General features: G+C 41.8%; 1 protein-coding gene across 3 annotated transcripts in view; it reads right to left on the bottom strand.

Annotated features, from left to right (window-relative positions):
- Window positions 1-3346: 3346 nt before the first annotated feature.
- LOC149306680 (solute carrier family 23 member 2) overlaps window positions 3347-17664 on the bottom strand; it is a 54378-nt gene continuing 40060 nt past the window's right edge. For all 3 annotated transcript variants that reach the window (XM_089539149.1, XM_089539150.1, XM_089539151.1), the window contains 7 exons: window positions 16600-16756; window positions 15876-16023; window positions 15620-15725; window positions 13097-13226; window positions 12127-12264; window positions 10978-11073; window positions 3347-10464 (listed from right to left, as the gene is read on the bottom strand). In XM_089539149.1, the coding sequence (XP_089395275.1) occupies window positions 10232-10464; window positions 10978-11073; window positions 12127-12264; window positions 13097-13226; window positions 15620-15725; window positions 15876-16023; window positions 16600-16756 (1008 nt within the window). In that variant the 3' untranslated portion in view covers window positions 3347-10231. The remainder of the gene's footprint in view (window positions 10465-10977; window positions 11074-12126; window positions 12265-13096; window positions 13227-15619; window positions 15726-15875; window positions 16024-16599; window positions 16757-17664) is intronic.

Raw genomic sequence — 17664 nt, 5'->3', positions numbered from 1 at the left:
AGAAAGAGACACACAGAGAGAAGGGGGGGGGGGCACCAGAGCCACCGCCTTTGGAGGGAAGCTGGGCCAATGGCTGGGCTCCTTCCTGCCCCCGCCTCGGGATCCTGGGCTCTCATTGGAGGAGGAGAAGGGCCAGGCAAAGGGGGGGGGGGGCTCCAGAAGGACAATGCAAGAGCAGCTGGCTGGGAGGGAGCAAGGCTTTGCAAGGAAAAGGAAAGAGGGTTGCAATGCCCACCATCCACCAAAGCATCAGGTATTGCCCTGCCCAAAGGGCTGCAAGGAGGTAGGAACTTAGGAGAAATGGATTGCAACTCCCAGCATCCAGGAACGCCACCTGCATTGAAAGGAGAGGTGACAAATGGATTGCAACTCCCAACATCCAGGAAAGCCACCTGCATTGAAAGGAGAGGTGACAAACGGATTGCAACTCCCAGCATCCAGGAAAGCCACCTGCATTGCCCTGCCAAGGGACTTCTTCCTCTCCAAAGGAGTTGGAAACCTGCTTTGAAACAAGGAAAAAGATGAAAGATGGATTGCAACTCCCAGCATCCGCAGAAGCAGCCCACATTGCTTTGCACTGTGTGCCTCCTACCGTTGGGCTTCATCTGGCAAGGAGCTAGACACTTGCTTTGAAACAAGAAAAGATGTGCAATATCCTCCAGTATCCTCCAAAAAACAGCCCACATTGCCCTGTCCATGGACTTCTTCCATCTCACAAGGGGCTAGACATTTGCTTTCAAATAAGAAAAGATACAAAAACAGGAACAGTTCCCCAAACTCGACTTGTTTGTAACCAAGATCTGCGGAAGAATTGCCCAAACTGCACACTTCGCAATGTGGCGCTTACGGTTGTATGGCCTCCGCTGTTTTTCACTGCCTTAATCTGCTTTTAATTTACTTTTAATCTTGCTTTAATTTGTTTCGAATCAGCTAGTGAAGTTGACGGCTGGCCTGGGATGCACATTTCTCTTTGTTTTCAGGGAAAGGCCTGGTAGAAATGTCATAAACAGAATAAATTCCAGCTGCAGTAAAATATTATGCAACGCCTTTGTATAAAAGAAAAATAAACCGAAAGGCAGGAGGGCAAGAGAAGGACACAGAAACAAGGCACAACAGTCATCTGATCCCCAAATCAGAAATCAGGGGGTTCCTGGACCCTTGTTCTTGTTGGACTACAACTTCCACTAGCCCTCAACAGCACTGTTGGCAACGGCAAGGGATGATGGGCATTGCAGTGCAACAAAAAACAAAGGGACACACATTGCCACCAGATGTGGCCTGGAGAGCAATGTGGGTCACATCAGGGTGCATTTACACTGTAGAAATTATGCAGTTTGAGACCACTTTAACTGCCATGGCTCCATCCTACAGGATTCAAACCTTGGTCTCCGGAATTGTAGTCCAGCACCTAAACCACTACCTTGCACACACTTTCCCTCTTTGCTCTAACCTGGCATCTATTTCTTGGGCGTCAAAAAGAATTTTGTGAAGCCATCTGTCTGTTTGGGTTTTGTGTCTGACATTTTACTGATTTGATGTTTTTTGGAAATAAATAGCTGCAACCAAATCAGTCACAGACCAAGAAAGTGTTTAGGAACCCAGAGAATGCGCTCAAGAGCCAAGCAATGTGCTTCTGGAAAAGATGAGATTACATCTGCGTTGCAAAGCTGCCCCCGTGTGGTGCTTTGGATAAGGAGCCCTTCATCGGAACAACAAAAGGGGGAAACGACAAAGAGAGTCCAAGAGTTGGAAATGTTCAACCAAAATCTACTCTTATGTTTTGGACCATTAGGCCTGGTCTTACCTTCTGGGGCAGCGGAGAACAAACCCGCACCCTTCCCTGTTGTTCAGCCCCTTGTTGAAATATTGACGAACTGCAAGCATGTCGCCCTCCGTCTTCTCTTTGCCAAGCTGGACATGCCCAGCTCCTTCAGCCTCTTGTAGGTTTTGTTTTCCATCCCTCTTAACCATCCTTGTTCCCTTTCTCTGAACCTGCTCCAAATTCCCTATGTCCTTCTTAAAACAAGGCACCCAGAACTGAACATCATATTCCAGCTGAGGATATATTGTGGCCCAGTTTCTTCACTTGAAAAACAGATGGGTGGATGGATGACAGGCTGATTTGTTTATAGATGCTGTGTGCCTTCAAGTCATTTCTGGCTTATGGCAACCCTAAAGTTGCCATAAGCAAGTTTCTTCAAAGGGAGGTTTCCATTGCCATTGCCATCCTCTGAGGCTGAGAGAGTGGGACTTGCCCAAGGTGATCCAGTGGGTTTCGTGGCTCAGCGTGAATTTGAAGCCTGGTTTCCAAAACCATAGCCCAAGACTCAAACCTTTATACCATGCTGGTTCTCAGATAGACGGAGAATAATAAAGTTTCAGCCATCATATATTTCCAATAGGGAAAAAGAACACCAGCATCAAGTTGTCATTTGTCTTGGAAGGTTTAAAGCACAGGAAGAAGTTATGTTTCCATGTTAGTTTGTTCAGTAGACGTGACGCTTCAAAGGCCAGTCACATTTTCACTGGCCAGGGGACAACAGCTGAGGTCCTAAACCTATGAGTTGTGAGAGTCGGATGTGGCACAACACTGAAGTCCTGCCTTTGCCATATCTCACTGTCCAAGGTACTGAAATACGCAGGTATTGGAAAGGAGGAGGAAGTCTCTGCTCCATTGAAACAATAAAGGGTTTTTCCACAGATGGGGCAAACATGTCCCGAGGCAGCAGCATTAATTACTATAATTTTCAAAGTTCTTTTTATAAATACCCAAATAATGTTATTGCCGTCATTTTCTGGGTATTCCCAGAACCACCGGTTCTACCTTTCTTTTTAATTCCGATCGTAAGAGCGGTCCCTTCTCTTTTCCTCCTCTTTCAAAAATGTTTAGGAAGAGCTTTAGTGCTAAAATGCATCAATGAAATAAAGTGCATGCACCATAAAAAGAGTGTCTTTAAAAAATGCAGAGGAGAAGGTTCGCCCGGGACAACGATAGAAAAGGAGCTACTTTAAAACAATATTTGGATCAGCGTGAGTGAAGATCCAAGAAATGGCTTCAGCCCCCAAAAGAATAGAGTAAGTAGACAGAGAGGCAACAATCCATGCCAACCCAAGGAGCTTTTGTGAGAATGTGTGTTATATATGACTATATGGGGTATAAATACTCTACGTATATGTCTTAAAAGGGTTACTTTAGAAGAGCTCACGGCTGGAGGAATCACTCAATATCTCTCTCATCTGCCATTTTGGGATCATAAGGCTTTGAGAAGACAGCTGGGAATCAAGGTTTTAATACAGACTCTTAAGCATCTGAAACATAAAATACAATAAAAAATAACCACCGTGATCCAGTTGCAAAGTTGCATCTATGTCACCTTTTATTTATACTGAACAGCTTTTAAAAATACAGAATAAAATAGCTTTTATTATCTACTATTATTCACAACATCTGGTCCAAATATTACATATTTCTTAAATATTTCAACATTTAATAAAGCAATTGTTAGAAAAAAAACAAACACCCTCCGACAAAACACAACAAAATCCATAAAAATCTCAATAAAAGAATTACACATCTCAAAAAAAAAAAAAAAAAGAAAAGAAAAGAAAAAGAAAGAAAGAAAGAAAAGAGAAGGAAAACAAAAAACAAACCCCATCCTGAACTTGGTAACATGAGATTGCGGTGCAAAGTCGTTCACGAAAACCTCATGAAAATCATAATAATAAAATAAAAAAGGTATTCTTTATCCCCACGGACTAAAAACAAACGAACAAATAAAAGTCAAAAGGTTTGTTACATCTAAAGGTTGTTATGAAGAGGACACCCCCTCATCTCCAAAAAGAACAGGAAAGGAAAGGAAAACGCACAACAGTTTGAATCGGCGGTGAGATGGTTCACTCGGAAAGATGCCAGACTATACACACATGGGACTTCTCTGCTATCAAATATGTACTGATGACTAATCACAGCTACAATTAAAATCGTAACTCGACAGGAATGTTTCGGATGTTGCGGAAGATGAATTCTCAATACTTAAAAAGCGGCCCAGCACTATTATCAAAGGGTAAAGAAACCAAGAGGCAGAAGCTAAACGCAAGCTCAACGCGTGGCCTCCTTACAAGACACACAAGGCAAAGGATTCACACGGTGAAATATGAAGCCTCCGGCACAACAACCGTCATCCTCCATCCAAGAAAGTGGCATGAGATCCTCTAGATATGCAACATGCACCATGCAATAAAATAAATAAAACAAATGAGAAACGGTGAGCATATATTATATATGGGACTTGTGGCTCCCCACATCTCCTCTTTAGTGTTGTTCAACGGTGGGTTATTTTGGTTCAAGAAGTATGGAGAGAGATCTTGTAGTACCTTTGAGACTCATTGAAAGAAAGAAGTTGGCAGCATGAGTTTTCCTAGGCTTCAGTCAACTTCCTCAGATGCATTCCTAAGTTCAGATCCAAATGTATCTGAGAAAGTTGGCTTAAGACTAAAAAAGCTCATGCTGCCAACTTCTTTCTTTCAGTGAGTCTCAAAGGTGCTACAAGATCTCTCTCCACACTGATTCTACAGACTAACGCAGCTATATCTTTGAATTGGTTCAAGAAGGCCACTGAAGAACAAAAGTGGGACAGGGGTAGGTAGGGAAGAAACATTTTGTGCCGGTCTGTCATGCATATTGAGGCGTTGTGAGTTGCATCACTCTGGAATGGAGGCACTCGTCCAACGGCAAAGGGCTGCGTCCCCACATTGTGGCTTAAAGTGGCTCCCTTCTCATACAAGGGCTTCCCAGATATGTTGACTACAACTCCCAGCATCTCTAGCATAACCACAACCATGCTATAGCTGGGGATGGTGGGGGGTGTAGTTGAAGGCATCTGGAACGGAGTAGAACCCAAAGATGTGAAAGGGTTGGTTTGAAGAGGAGAAGAACCTGGTTCAGCAAGAGGATCTGTAGTGTCTATTCAGCCACCACCACATTTGGCAACACCGAACATGTCTCAGCTTGCTTAAAGATGGGTGCATGGCTCCGAGAGGGGAACCACTTGTGGGATTCTGCCTCTGTATATAAACAAGGGCAGACAGATGAACTCTGGTAAGCTGCATATCCTTTCTGAAGAAAAAGGAGGTCCAAACTGAAAATCAGTTGGTGAGATGATCAAGAATCCCCATCTGCGTGTGCAACTTTTCACACTCTCTCGGGTGAGCTTTCACAGCAGGTTTGGGCCATCCTTTTCCTAGGTCGGCAAAAGCAACACAACTAGGAAGGGGCTTTACAACAGTGTTCCCATATAAGGAAAACACACTTTAGGAGGCCAAGTGGGCTCAGCTTCAGCTATCATCTCTAAACCAGCGGCTTTGCACCACTGTGATCTTTCTTCCGCTCCTCCGATCCCCTCAGCAACTTTTTTGTGCCTTGCCAAGGATCTCCATTCATAGCCAAAGGATGGCCAGGACTGGGGTGAAAGCGAGGTGGAGCAAAGGGGGTCCATGGCCTTTGTGTCTGAGATCGCCAATCACTTTAATCCACAACATGGGAAGCAGCCTGTTGTTACACCGTTAGAGTTTGGCACTTGACTGATGGGAGAAGCTCAGGACTGGGCCAGTGCCACTTGTGAGAAGCTGACATGTTTGTTTTGGTCTGACTGCACAAATCTTGACATCCAGCTGGCAAATCTTTCTAATCCTCAACACAACCAAACTCAGCAAGACATGGCTCAATGCATAAAGAATTCCTCTTCACAAGTCATACACATACATCTACAAGGGCTTTGCAAAGGTACAGTAGCTCCCACTTGCTCCAGATGCGGCTCGCATCAGAGAACCTCCCCATGAACCGCATCCTATGGGTCAGGATCTCCCTCTGCTGCTCCGTAACAGTAGCCAGAATCAACCCTTGTCTTGGGTTTGGACCAGACCTTCTGTCGCAAACACTAAAGCTACACTGCCAGTACCAATGGTCTGAAGAGAGAGGAGACCTAGAACCCTCTCCCTCTTTTCCACTGAAGAACACAAGCATGGGTAAATAAAGTATACACAATCGCTAGCAATTATTCGTCAATGAAGAAATTCTAACACATGACATTGTCATGACAATCATATCACTCCCGCCCAGGACGCCTGTGATATCTCTTTATCCTGGGAGGAAATGTTACTTGTTGGGTGTTGTTATTTATTTCATTACTTATTTTTCCCCTCCATGTTTAACTCTATGGAAGTAAAATACTGCAATATTCATGTACAAAGTTTGCCGTATTGAAAGTTTGTATTAAACGGTGTAAAACAAATGGACTGTGTAAATTTAAAAACGCCTTCCCTGATGCAGCTTATTCTGATTAATACATTGTTTTGTTTTCTTTTTATCGATCGCAGATAAAATTAACAATTAAATATAAATTCAAGAGGCATCATTATTTTATAAGACACATTCAAACATCTTTCGCCAGAGTACTTAATTTAACAACAACAGCGACGACAACAACAACAAAAATCAACATAATTTTTATTTTAAATACAAAAGCTCTCAAATTATTTTGCTTTGCCTACATTTATATATCTCTGACAGGACGCAGTAACATCTGTCACACATTTTTGCTTCTCCTAACTGAAAATTGTCAGTGATTTTCCTCCCCTTTAGGTGTTCTCTCCAAGACCGCATTGTTAAAATTTAGATGATAGGAAAGCCATGGCTACAGGTAAAGAAACAGTTCAAAACTTCACAGCCTTGTTTTTGCTCTCTTCCAGCTAGGATGCATGCACCTAACAGCACCGTCCTATATATCTACATATAAAAGCAAGGTTCACAAATTTCAGGATTGCTCACAGCCAAGGGACAACTATAAGAGTGCAACCTTTCTGCTCTCCACTTTCCCAAGATATTGCTTTCCGTTTGGAACGCAGCATACAAACATTTAAAACTCCTCCGTCAGCAGCTGAGGTTCATATGCTGCCCAAGAGACCTCCATCCTTCATCCTAGACACCATCAGTAAGATTCACACATGATGCTCAGAGAAATGAATGCGCTAAATTCTTCTTCACAAACGACAAGCACCAAGGCCTGAGGTTTTGGTGCTTCAACTGCTTTAGACTCTTTCCAACAAATGAGCCCAGAGCACTGTTTGCCAGAAATTCACCTATTCAAGACCTTGAAATGAATGGGAGCAATGCAAGAGCAGCACTGTGCTCTTTTGTTTTTCATAGCACTTGTGCAGATCACACTTTGTCTTTCTTTTTGCCCCTCTGAAAATGATAACCAAATTGTCCTCTTCTGCTTTGCTACAAGAGATGGGCTGTTTCTAACAGTCACACAGTTTGCAATCTATGTGCACACATACACACCAAAAAGGAAAGAAAAGCATTCTCTTTTCTCAAGACAAAGAAGCGTCTTTCATGATATTTACACCACAACTGCAGAAATGGCTCATGTCCCAGGCGTTCTCAGACCCACAACCCAGCATGCAGGCTATTAAAACCTTTCCCTAAAAACAGGGAGAATACCCTTTTGTGGCTGTTTCCACAAAAGACAAGGCCTTGGCTTTTACCACTTGGAAAGGCAAAGTTAACTCAGGGTTTTTGTGCCGGAAGCATTTGGTAAACCAGACTGTGTTTTGTAAATGCTGCAAGCCTCCAGCAAACATTTCATCCAACAGCTTTCGGCTATCTATTATTAGCTAGGCAGAGCTGAGTCAGAAGAAAGACTTCCAAGTTAGCCAAGATCCTAGGAAACCATTTTTTAACATCTTTTACCATCTTACGTTTGGGGATGAAGGGCCTCACAAAAACAGGACTTCTCACCTGAGCGCACATTAAGCAGAGATGAGACTAGGCAAGCGCATCAAATGAACATTTTCTTGCCTCGCATCTGTGGGATGTATGAACTGCCTCCTAGATTCAGGAAAAAAGGTTGTGCAATAAAGGGGAGTCCAAGGGTTTTATGTTCTCACAGATGTCACCACTAACAGTAAAGTGCTCAAGACACATGTGTCTTACAAGCGGTGTGGCCTGCCACATTTCTTGGTTACTGTGCTGAGCACAATCCACTTCTGTTTAAGCCTCCTGAAGGAAACAAGACTGTAGTGCATCAGGTTTACTGACATTTCATTTCTGCTTTAACAAGCAACTGACACTTTAGCATAAGAAAAGGGAAAAATAAAGAGGCTGACCATGACCGAAACAAGAACACGCTGCTAACTCTGCCAATATTATATGAATGCACAACTGTTGCTTCTCTAATGTATGCAGAACAAATGGGCTTTGGCATCCCTTATCATTACAACTGCCATTCGTACACGGATGTGTTACTTTCCACCTGCCTTTTCTTTGGTTGCTCATAAAATACTAGGTGGAGAACATGCAGGCAGCTCCATCCTTTGCAAGTTTACTCAGAGGTAAGTCCCACTTTGTTCAAGGGAGCTTAATCCCAATAAAGCATGTTTAGGGATGCAGCTTTACAGTGCGCTCCTCTGCCTTTGAATAGGACTTACTTTCTAGGAAAGGTTGCATAGGACCATAGCCTTAGTGTCCTATATTCCTCAAGGGCACAGGACTTCTCAGGTTCTGAAATGGCTGACTATCAGCCCTGATGCAATCCCTTTTTTAAAAAGGGGGGGATCAATGTTTTTTGGTGGTTTCTATGGTACCTGGTTGGATCCCAAGGCAGCAAAAACCAACGAAAGACCTCCAGAAAGTGGGAATTGGCTCAAGGTGAAAAAGCTACACAAGGAAAATGCTGCAGAAATGGCAGGAACAGCCACCAATAGCTACACTTGTTGTCTTTTTCACCGTTCAATACTGATCCCTCACCTTTCCTCATCTCATCCGCAATAGCCTCAGAGACAAACAAGGGCTGTTTTTTGTGCCTCTTTCTAGTAGCCAGACTTGAGAAACTGACCAGCAATTTACAGTATCTGCTTTGTTTTACAAAATGACGTACAAAACACAAAAGCAGCACCTTAAAAAGAGCATACTGGCCTTGAGAGAACACTTACCCCTAATGCCTCTTTGACAAAACTTTCCACAGCTTGAAAAGAAAGAAAACCTTCCGGACCGCATTAGGGGCAGGAGAGGGGACAGGGAAATAAAAAAGGAGAGGAGAAGGAAACGCTCGTATCTAAAAACTAACTCCCAACAGTGAGAACATTAAACAGGAATAAAGTCTTATAATTATGGATGCATGATGAGAGTCAACAGCCACTTAATGCCAGAGCCAAGACTTGTACAGGAACAAAAATAAAGAGTCTGAATGGCACCCACAGGGAGCCTCCAATACCCGTTAAACCATCTGGTGGAAAGGGATGCCATCCATAGAGTCTCTCTCTCTCCCATTTTTAAACAGGCCCTGCATCCAGCTCAGGAAAAAAACGAAGGCGAGGAAAACAAAAAGGCAACGACCAAACCTAGGCCACTTTGGGGACTGGCAGAAGCGTCTGGAAACAGACTGGCACAAGTACAGAGACAAGCTGACCATTTAATTTAAATAATCCATTGGCGCTTAATAAATATTGTTATGACTAAATATATATATATATATATATCTAAATATGTATGTATGTATAAGGACTAACTTGCAGGTGCAACAAGACAATGGATAGCTTAGGCTTTATTTTGGTTGAAGGACATGGCAGCTAAAGGCTGAGATGTCCCACCTTGCTCTGCCTCATCTCTAAGCACTCCAGATCCATGTCACTTCTTGCGCCAAGGCAACCCTTGGCATAACAGCCTTTCCATGTTGGATACTGGAGAACTCTGGGAAAGCTCCGTCTGGTGTGGGAAGTTCTCCTCTAATCTGCCAGAACCATATCAACAAGTGACACCAAAGAAATTAACCCCAAACTGACAGACAGATAAACAAAACCTGGAATGTATCAGCTGGAAGAGGGAACACTAGAAGCTACGGCTTGTTTGAGTTCTGCGCCTTCAGACATGCAGCTTCCCAGTGGGACCTGGGTTTCCATTTTCAGCAGAACAGCAGCAGTGCCAAAAATCAGGAAGAAACAACTGTAACTGTTTTGTAAAAAAAAACCCAACCAAAGACATAGTGTAACTAAAGAGAGACCTTATAGATAGCAATCACCATCCACAATAGGAAAGCTATGTTTTTTAATCATATGTCTCGGCTCTGGTTCCAGAATAAAAATGCAGATATACAAAATAAAATAAGATAAAATAGCAAGGAACTGCAGATGTGTCTGTTAATGAAGAGCTACTAGACGCGGGTTTTGGCCAGGGCTATACGTTCGCTTCAGAGTCTTCCTCTGGATTCCGGCAGTTGCTGCTTTTCCTGAGGCCCTTCCATGTGTAGCCCATGAAAGTGGGGCTGATGGGTAAGAAAGTGAAGCATTTGTACTTCTTCACCACCTCCATGCCAAAAGGCAAGTCATACGTTTCCATGCCATCGATGGCCTTGCTGCCTTTGCCCACGCCTTTCTTCCATTTCCGGATTCCTCTCTCCTCAGGGCTTCCTGGGTTTTAAAAGGAACGAGGAAAAGTTCAGATTAAGATATGAACATTAGAGACAGAAGCCCCTAAGTTTCCTTCACATTTTCATTAAGAAGACAGGGTGCCAAGTGAGATGGGATCATTTGTCTCTGATTTGTCATCTGCAAATGAACAGCGGCACCATCCGGTGAGCATACAGAATGATGCAGTGTCCCTACTCATAAAATGTGTAAATATGTACAACTATATTCACAAAAATGCCCCACATTTTATCAGGAGCTCCTGATGCATGAACTCCATCAATAAAGTAAATGGAAACTGTGCAAAGGTAGCGCACTCCCTTCCATGCCAATGAAATACACTCTTTTCCATGCCATGCTCCTATTTTATGCTCCCTTCTGTTTCAGTGAAGCACACATCCCAGAGGGATGTTAATGTGAGGTCATGGTGGAAGTTCTGCTTCAAGTGTTTCATTGTCTTTGGGAGGAAGAGGGCAGGCCAAGAGGAGGCCAAGGGCAGCATGCGGTATGACTGACCTGGGATTGTGTTGTCTAAAATAAAGGCTACGCAGCCCCCAACAAACATGGCCGTAGTGAGTAGAACATTGAGTACTTGATCGATGCTGGCTATTCCTACAAGAACAGGAGAGAGAGGTGCAAAAAGAATCAGATTTTAAAAAGGAAGAGGTGTCATATTGATGCATTACAAGTTCAGCAGGCAACCTCAAGCACCTGACAGATGTTCCCACTCCACCGCACTTGGACACACTGTACAAAAATCCGTGGTGCAGGCAAGCTCTCCCCAGATTATTTACAGAGTTTGGTGGCAGGCCCCATAAAACTATTTTTCACATGGTTTTATAGACCACATAAGCACCATAGTTCATTGCTAAAGCACATGGCTTTGAAAGCCGAATGAATTTAATGCCGAATGAATATATTCATTGGTGGGATTTATATCCTACAATTCTCCCAAACAGGGCTCAAAAGTTCCAGGTTCATTCCCCTATATCTTCACTTAAATGAGCTAGAAAAGAAAAACCTCTAACCATCAAATGAGCAACAGAGAGCCAGGGCAACAATAGTGTGTGTGTCTCACGGTAAAACATCATGCGGCTTCTCAAGGACGGAATTTGTTCTGTGTCCTTTAGCGCTTAGAAAAGTACTGAGTGCAAAACTATTTTAATGCTCACTTTTGAATGTTTTAAATTGTATTCTTTTAAAGCATAAGATGCTTTGAGTCCCAATATATAAATAAATATAATAATAAATAACATAATAATACCCCAACAGGGTATTCTCTGTCATCTTCTGGGCTAGGTAACTTTGCACAGGACAAACAAAAGTTCTGCTTGCCATACCCAAACAAGTTGAAAAACAGTAAACCATGGAAGATCCATGTTCTGGAACGGTACTTTTCATTAAATACAATTTGATGAGGAACTGAAGTCTTGGTTTGTCCTATGGAGCATTTGAGAGCCCCAAGTATGGCAAGCACAACCTTAGTGTGCAGCCAAAGCTTAACTGATTAATCACACCAGTTGACTGAGCCCAGATTGGTATTTCTGCAAAACCCACTCCTACATGGATGAACAGATGTTTCACAGAACTTATTCTATTCCAAAGCAATTGTTTCAGCATGAATATATTTAATAAATAGGGTAGGACCAAGGGGGAAAATCATACCTGTAACAAGTGGATTTTGTCGGAGATAACTTGGAAGGACTAACCCAAAGAAAATGGAAAATCCCAGGACAAAAAGGTTGCGGGAAGAATTTAAATCTATGAATTGCAGGTTAGAGAGTCCAACTGCTGTAATCATCCCTAAAAGAAAAAAAGAAGAGAAAGCCATCCATGAAGAAGCCAATGTAAACTTTTGCAGACACTAAGACACGACTGTCCACTGAATGATGCTTAAATATACTGTGATAACTCAAAGACTAATATTTTACAGAAGGCTTTCCTGTCTGAATAGCACCATCATATTATGACCTATTTTACATACTGGCACATGAAAAATGTGGGATGAAGCTACAGTTATGTTTACACTGGAGCACTGAAAACTTAATATGGCACATCTTGAAGTTCAAAAAACTTTCCCAATCTTGGTACTTGCTACAAACAGATCAAAAGATATTTCTGTGCATTAACCAGTGTCTTAAAAATTTTTTTGTTGTTCCAATGCAGACGTAAATACAAGCTACGTTTCATATGTGCCCCATGTGCTTTTACACTCCCATGTTTGATATGAAACCCATTGTTTTTCTATGTCACCTGATACTTCCGAAACCTGCTTCAGAGACAACCACTCCATCAATCTTAAGAGCTGTTCAATTAGGCTTTTGAAGGATGGTGTGTGTGCCAATTTCCTCTAACTTTTTTCCTCAAATGAAACTGATGCACAAAAGTAATGAATCACTGGAAACTGGTTTTTGTTTCTGAAATTTAGTCAACAAAATCTTGCTAGTTTCTTCTTTTCTAAAGTCCCAAACCTCCCTTTCTCACTGCTAGTAAGCTGCTGGATGTTGTACATCTCTGCATTTGAGTTCTTTAAAATCCCCAAACTCCTTTTTCCTCTGGGAGGGGATGCAAGGTGCTTTTACATCTTTTCTGCATTTCATCAACTGCAAAATATATGTGGAGAAAAACTACATACCAAAAAGAGTACAGAAAAGAGCTCCAAGCACCGGATCAGGGAGGGATGCAAACAGAGCGCTGAACTTGCCAACCATTCCCAGCAATAGCATGAGAGCTGCCCCATACTGAATAACCCTTCGACTCCCAACCTACAAAGCACACAAATGGGAAGAAAAAATTAAGAGACTTTAAAGATGTTTCAGCAGGGGACATGGAAAACTAAGGATAGGGATAAGTACCTCCATTACTGGTAAGAACATAACCACTACCTCTCATTCGATTTGGTAGAAACAGACTTACTTCATGACCACTATCACCCTGAAGTATCATCCCTTAAAAGAAATCTCTTTGGGCCAAATCCATATGGCTACATTTATCATATGATCACAGGAGCTACAATTCAATGGTTACAGACAGAGTCCTGTTCTCCTGTGGTCCCAGGATTCAACTGAGGCAAGCTGACTAAAATCAAAGGGCTTGATGCCTAGCACCTCGGCTGAATGTGAGATGTGGCATTTACATCTTGGCTTAAGGGAGTTTTTGTTCAAAAAGATTATTGTTATACCATTACATAACAGCATTGGAAAAAAAATACCAGAATAAAGCAAAGTAATGTCCATTGCTTGAGGCTACACTAATTGAATAATAGGACGCTTTAACTCTGACAAAGCTTCTCAGGAGAAGCCCCAATCCACTTCTCAAAAAGGGTTTGTGCTGGCAGTTTCTTGCAGAAGCATCAGAGTCCATGTGACACTCACAGTCCATGGAGCAAAGGCCTCTTTCACAAAACTCTTCCTTGCTTTATTGTTTTAGCCTTTATCTATTAACTGGGAAAGGTCAAGTACAAAGGAAGCCTGCACTGACAAGACAGAAGATTGCTTTCTAGACAGAAAAATGTGTTACTAAAAATGCTTATGCTCCTATTTCATTAACTACAATACAATAAATAGCATTTTACTCCTTACCACCACCACCAAAAAAATCTACAAATGTCTGGATATCATTTGTCTCCTCCACCAATCCCCATCAAAACACTTAACATTTAGCATTGTTACTCTCTGGCTTAAAAATAATTAAATCTATGAAGAAGGCAAAGGCAATTTATTCTGAGCAAAAACCACAGGACAGATTCGCTTTATGGTTACATAAACCAAAAACAACTTGAAGGCACACAACAAAATTAATGTGCCAAGTGATATATTGGTGGCAGACCTCAGCTTAAGAAAACAGAAAGTATACTTACTGTCTAAAACCTGAACCTTTTCAGCCAGCTGAGAAATGTCTTATATACAGAGATCATGTCATAGTACTAATCCGGCAACAGCCTATTTGACTCCTTTCCTTTCTGTCACTGCTTTCCAACAAACAATTGTACACTCTCACACCTTTTTTTAATGTAATAACTGATTTTTAGTATCAAGGAGTGGGAGAGTATTTAGCTAGGGCAGAAAATGGGATTTCAATTCTGATGCATTCTGGATAGCTTCCTTTTCTTTTTCTCTCTTCCCATCTCTCTTTGGTTTTAAATACACCACTGTATGAAACCTCAGCCTTTAGGATTTGGGGGGTACACATATATGTGTATATTTCCTAACAGAATGTAAAATTAGGCCATGAAAAATAGAGGTACATACTCTTTAAATATTTCCCCCCTTAAAAGTTTAAAGAGATGCATCCAATAGATGGCAGTGTTTGCATTTAGAGTTTCAAACCTAATTGAGAATAAGGAGTGATTAAGCACCAGACTTTGCTTAACTCTGCAGACCTGGGTCTTTCAAGAGATGCTTGCCCCACTCACAGACAAAGTGGGCTTGGAGGAGTGTTTACAATTTAAAGTACAAAACAGAAGAATAAAATAAGGGCTTGTTCAAGAGCAGAGTTGGATTAAAGTTGCAGGAGTATTTGGATGGGAGGTCATCAAGGAATACTCATTATTGTAGGTTCACTATCAGAGGGAGGAACTGGAAAAACCACCTTTGAGTCTTCCCTGCCTAAGAAAACCCTATGAAATGCATGGGGTTGTCGTATGTTGACAGGTGACTTGAAGGCACATTAAAAATGTTTTTAAAAGGCATTCCTCTTTCAGTGAATTTTGATGAACTATTTGAAGTGAGGTTAGCTTTTAGGGCTATTATAAAAGGACTTTTTGCATTGATTCATTCTCATTTATCCGGCCTGAAGACATTCCTGAACATACCACACCAAAAAGAACAGGATTACAAGTGGTTTTTCAGTTGTGTGCATCTCACATACACTGCTAGAATGAGCATCCTATTGTAAATGTCCACTTGACTCAAAAACATACTCTGAATGGATGGCACAGTTTTACTCTGACTGTAAGTACAGATGGTTCATCAAAATGTATTGAAAGAGTAATGTCTTTCCCAAACATTTCCCCAGCAATTAGACTGTACTCCAACTTTAATCCTACTCTGCCCTTGAGTTCCTCTCTTCAAGAACCCTTGTGGAAACCTCCAACTGTGATTAATCTCAAAAGTGCTGCTAAAAGCATGACACTCGTTTGGTTGCATCTATCTGGTACCTTTGTAATTCCCAAGACTCCAATGTTAGGACTAGAAGAAGTAGATCCATTCCCAGTACCAAATACTCCATCCAATACACAGGAAAGGCCTTCTATGAAAATACCTCTGTAATTGAAAAGAGAAAAAAATTATGCAACATCTTAGAAAACAAAATCGGCCAGCTCAGCCAAAGAGCATTTATGACTTTATGGTTCTCAAATGGCAGGAATGAAGAAATAGGGAGCAAAAGCAACAAGGTCTTTTTGGGAGGCTCACCTGTTTATTGCATGGATGGGTGGAGGAGGAGCACAAGATAACCTTGCACAGGCATAATAATCGCCAATTGATTCAATGATGCTAGCAACCACCGCACTGAGCATTCCTATTACACCAGCAGCTGAAATTGTGGGCAATCCCCACTGAACTGTGAAGACAAAAAACAATGAATTCTCTTCATTTCTTTTAAAACAAAATGGCTTCCAAGTCTCTTAGTTCAAGGGACGCTTTGTTTCATTATTCCCAAGGCCCCCAAACACTCATGGCAGTGGATCCCGGCTCTTTAAAGATGGCTGGAGGGATTAAAAGGTAGATATCGTGCAAAGAGATATAGAATACATCCTTTGTAACATTCAAAAGGAGGACACACAGTGCCTGTACATCACCAAAAGGACCCTAGCCATTAAAACATTTGGCACTTGCTTACCAAATCAATATCGACCCAATCATCTAAGTTTAACCTGGTTTCTTGAAGAAGCTCGATAATATTTGGTGCCATTTCACCTCTACAAGGCAATGAAAGCTGAACAAACCCAAAGTTTTATTCTCATTCTTTCTTTTTAGACCCTGGGTACTCCCAGTGAGGGAGTAGTTTGTTTTTCTAACTTATGCAAAGTGCAGTAAGAAAGGTATTAATATATGCCTGAGATAATGCAAAGCTTAAGGGGAAATCACTTCAAATGCAAAATGCAAGTACCCACGAATCCTTGCTAAATGTACTTACATGGATAAGGGACTTTGAACCATGGTGCTACCAGAAGTACTCCTTGCCGAGCATCGGTGCGTGCATAGAATCCGTACTTAGTGTTATCAGGTGGAAAGACATCTGTTACCGTGAAAATGAAGCACAGCAGCCAGGAAACCAGAATGGCAAGAATAATCTGCAGCGAGGCAGAGGAAAATAGTTAGAATATGGCGACAAAAATACCCATGCTCAAAAACAATCTGATTACAAACTCTGCACAATATCCGAATTAAAAACAGAATGCTATCAGCTACTCTTCAAAAAAGCAGCAACTTTAGAAACCTTTTCTTTCTTTCTTTTTTTTTAAAAAAGACCTTCCTCATTTTAAATGCAATCTTTCATACAGTTTCCCAAACCAGGAACGTCTCCAAAGAAGCACTTAAGAGATTGCTATTGATCTTTTGGATCCACTAAACATTCCGCATACTGATTAACTCACAAAAAACGAAGGCAGTACATCCCAAAGGACAAACTGAAGAATAAAAAAGGGGATTTTTGGAAGGTGATGTAGCATAATGTGCAGAGCACCTGTGGCAATGGATGACGATTAACAATATCAATGTGGCGGATGAGGTGCACTGATACACTAAATCGCATGAGAAATACTTTCTAGGACAGCAGACTGTATGCAGCTGTGGACAGACAGATGAGCCAAAAAAGAAGCTCACAAGCAGGGCTGAGCCAAGGAGGTGGCTATCCCCTGCTAGTTCTCTGCATACAATCACCAAAGGTATACTACTTCTGAATACAGAAGTTCATGGTGTAGTAGTCTGAGAGCTGGATTAGGACTCTGGAGACCAGGATTTGAATCCGCACTGGGCCATGGAAACTCATTACATGAACTTGGGCAAAGCACTCTCTCTCAGCCACAGAGGAAGGCAAAGGTTAATCTCCTCTGAACAAATCTTTCCAAGAAACCCCTGTGACAGGTTTGCCTTAACGTCACCAAATGACTCAGTTATTAGAGCAGACAGCCATTGACAGAGCCCTGCTAGCTAAAATGATTTAGTCAAGCTTTTAAAAAAACCAATTATGTGGGCAGTC

This window comes from Sceloporus occidentalis, unplaced genomic scaffold, assembly GCF_023333645.1.
Source record: "Sceloporus occidentalis isolate IW3139 unplaced genomic scaffold, rSceOcc1.0.p SCAF_9, whole genome shotgun sequence".
Classification (NCBI taxonomy): Eukaryota; Metazoa; Chordata; class Lepidosauria; order Squamata; family Phrynosomatidae; genus Sceloporus; species Sceloporus occidentalis.
The sequence above is the reverse complement of the archived record's forward strand: the minus strand, read 5'-3'. Positions and strand labels throughout refer to the sequence as shown.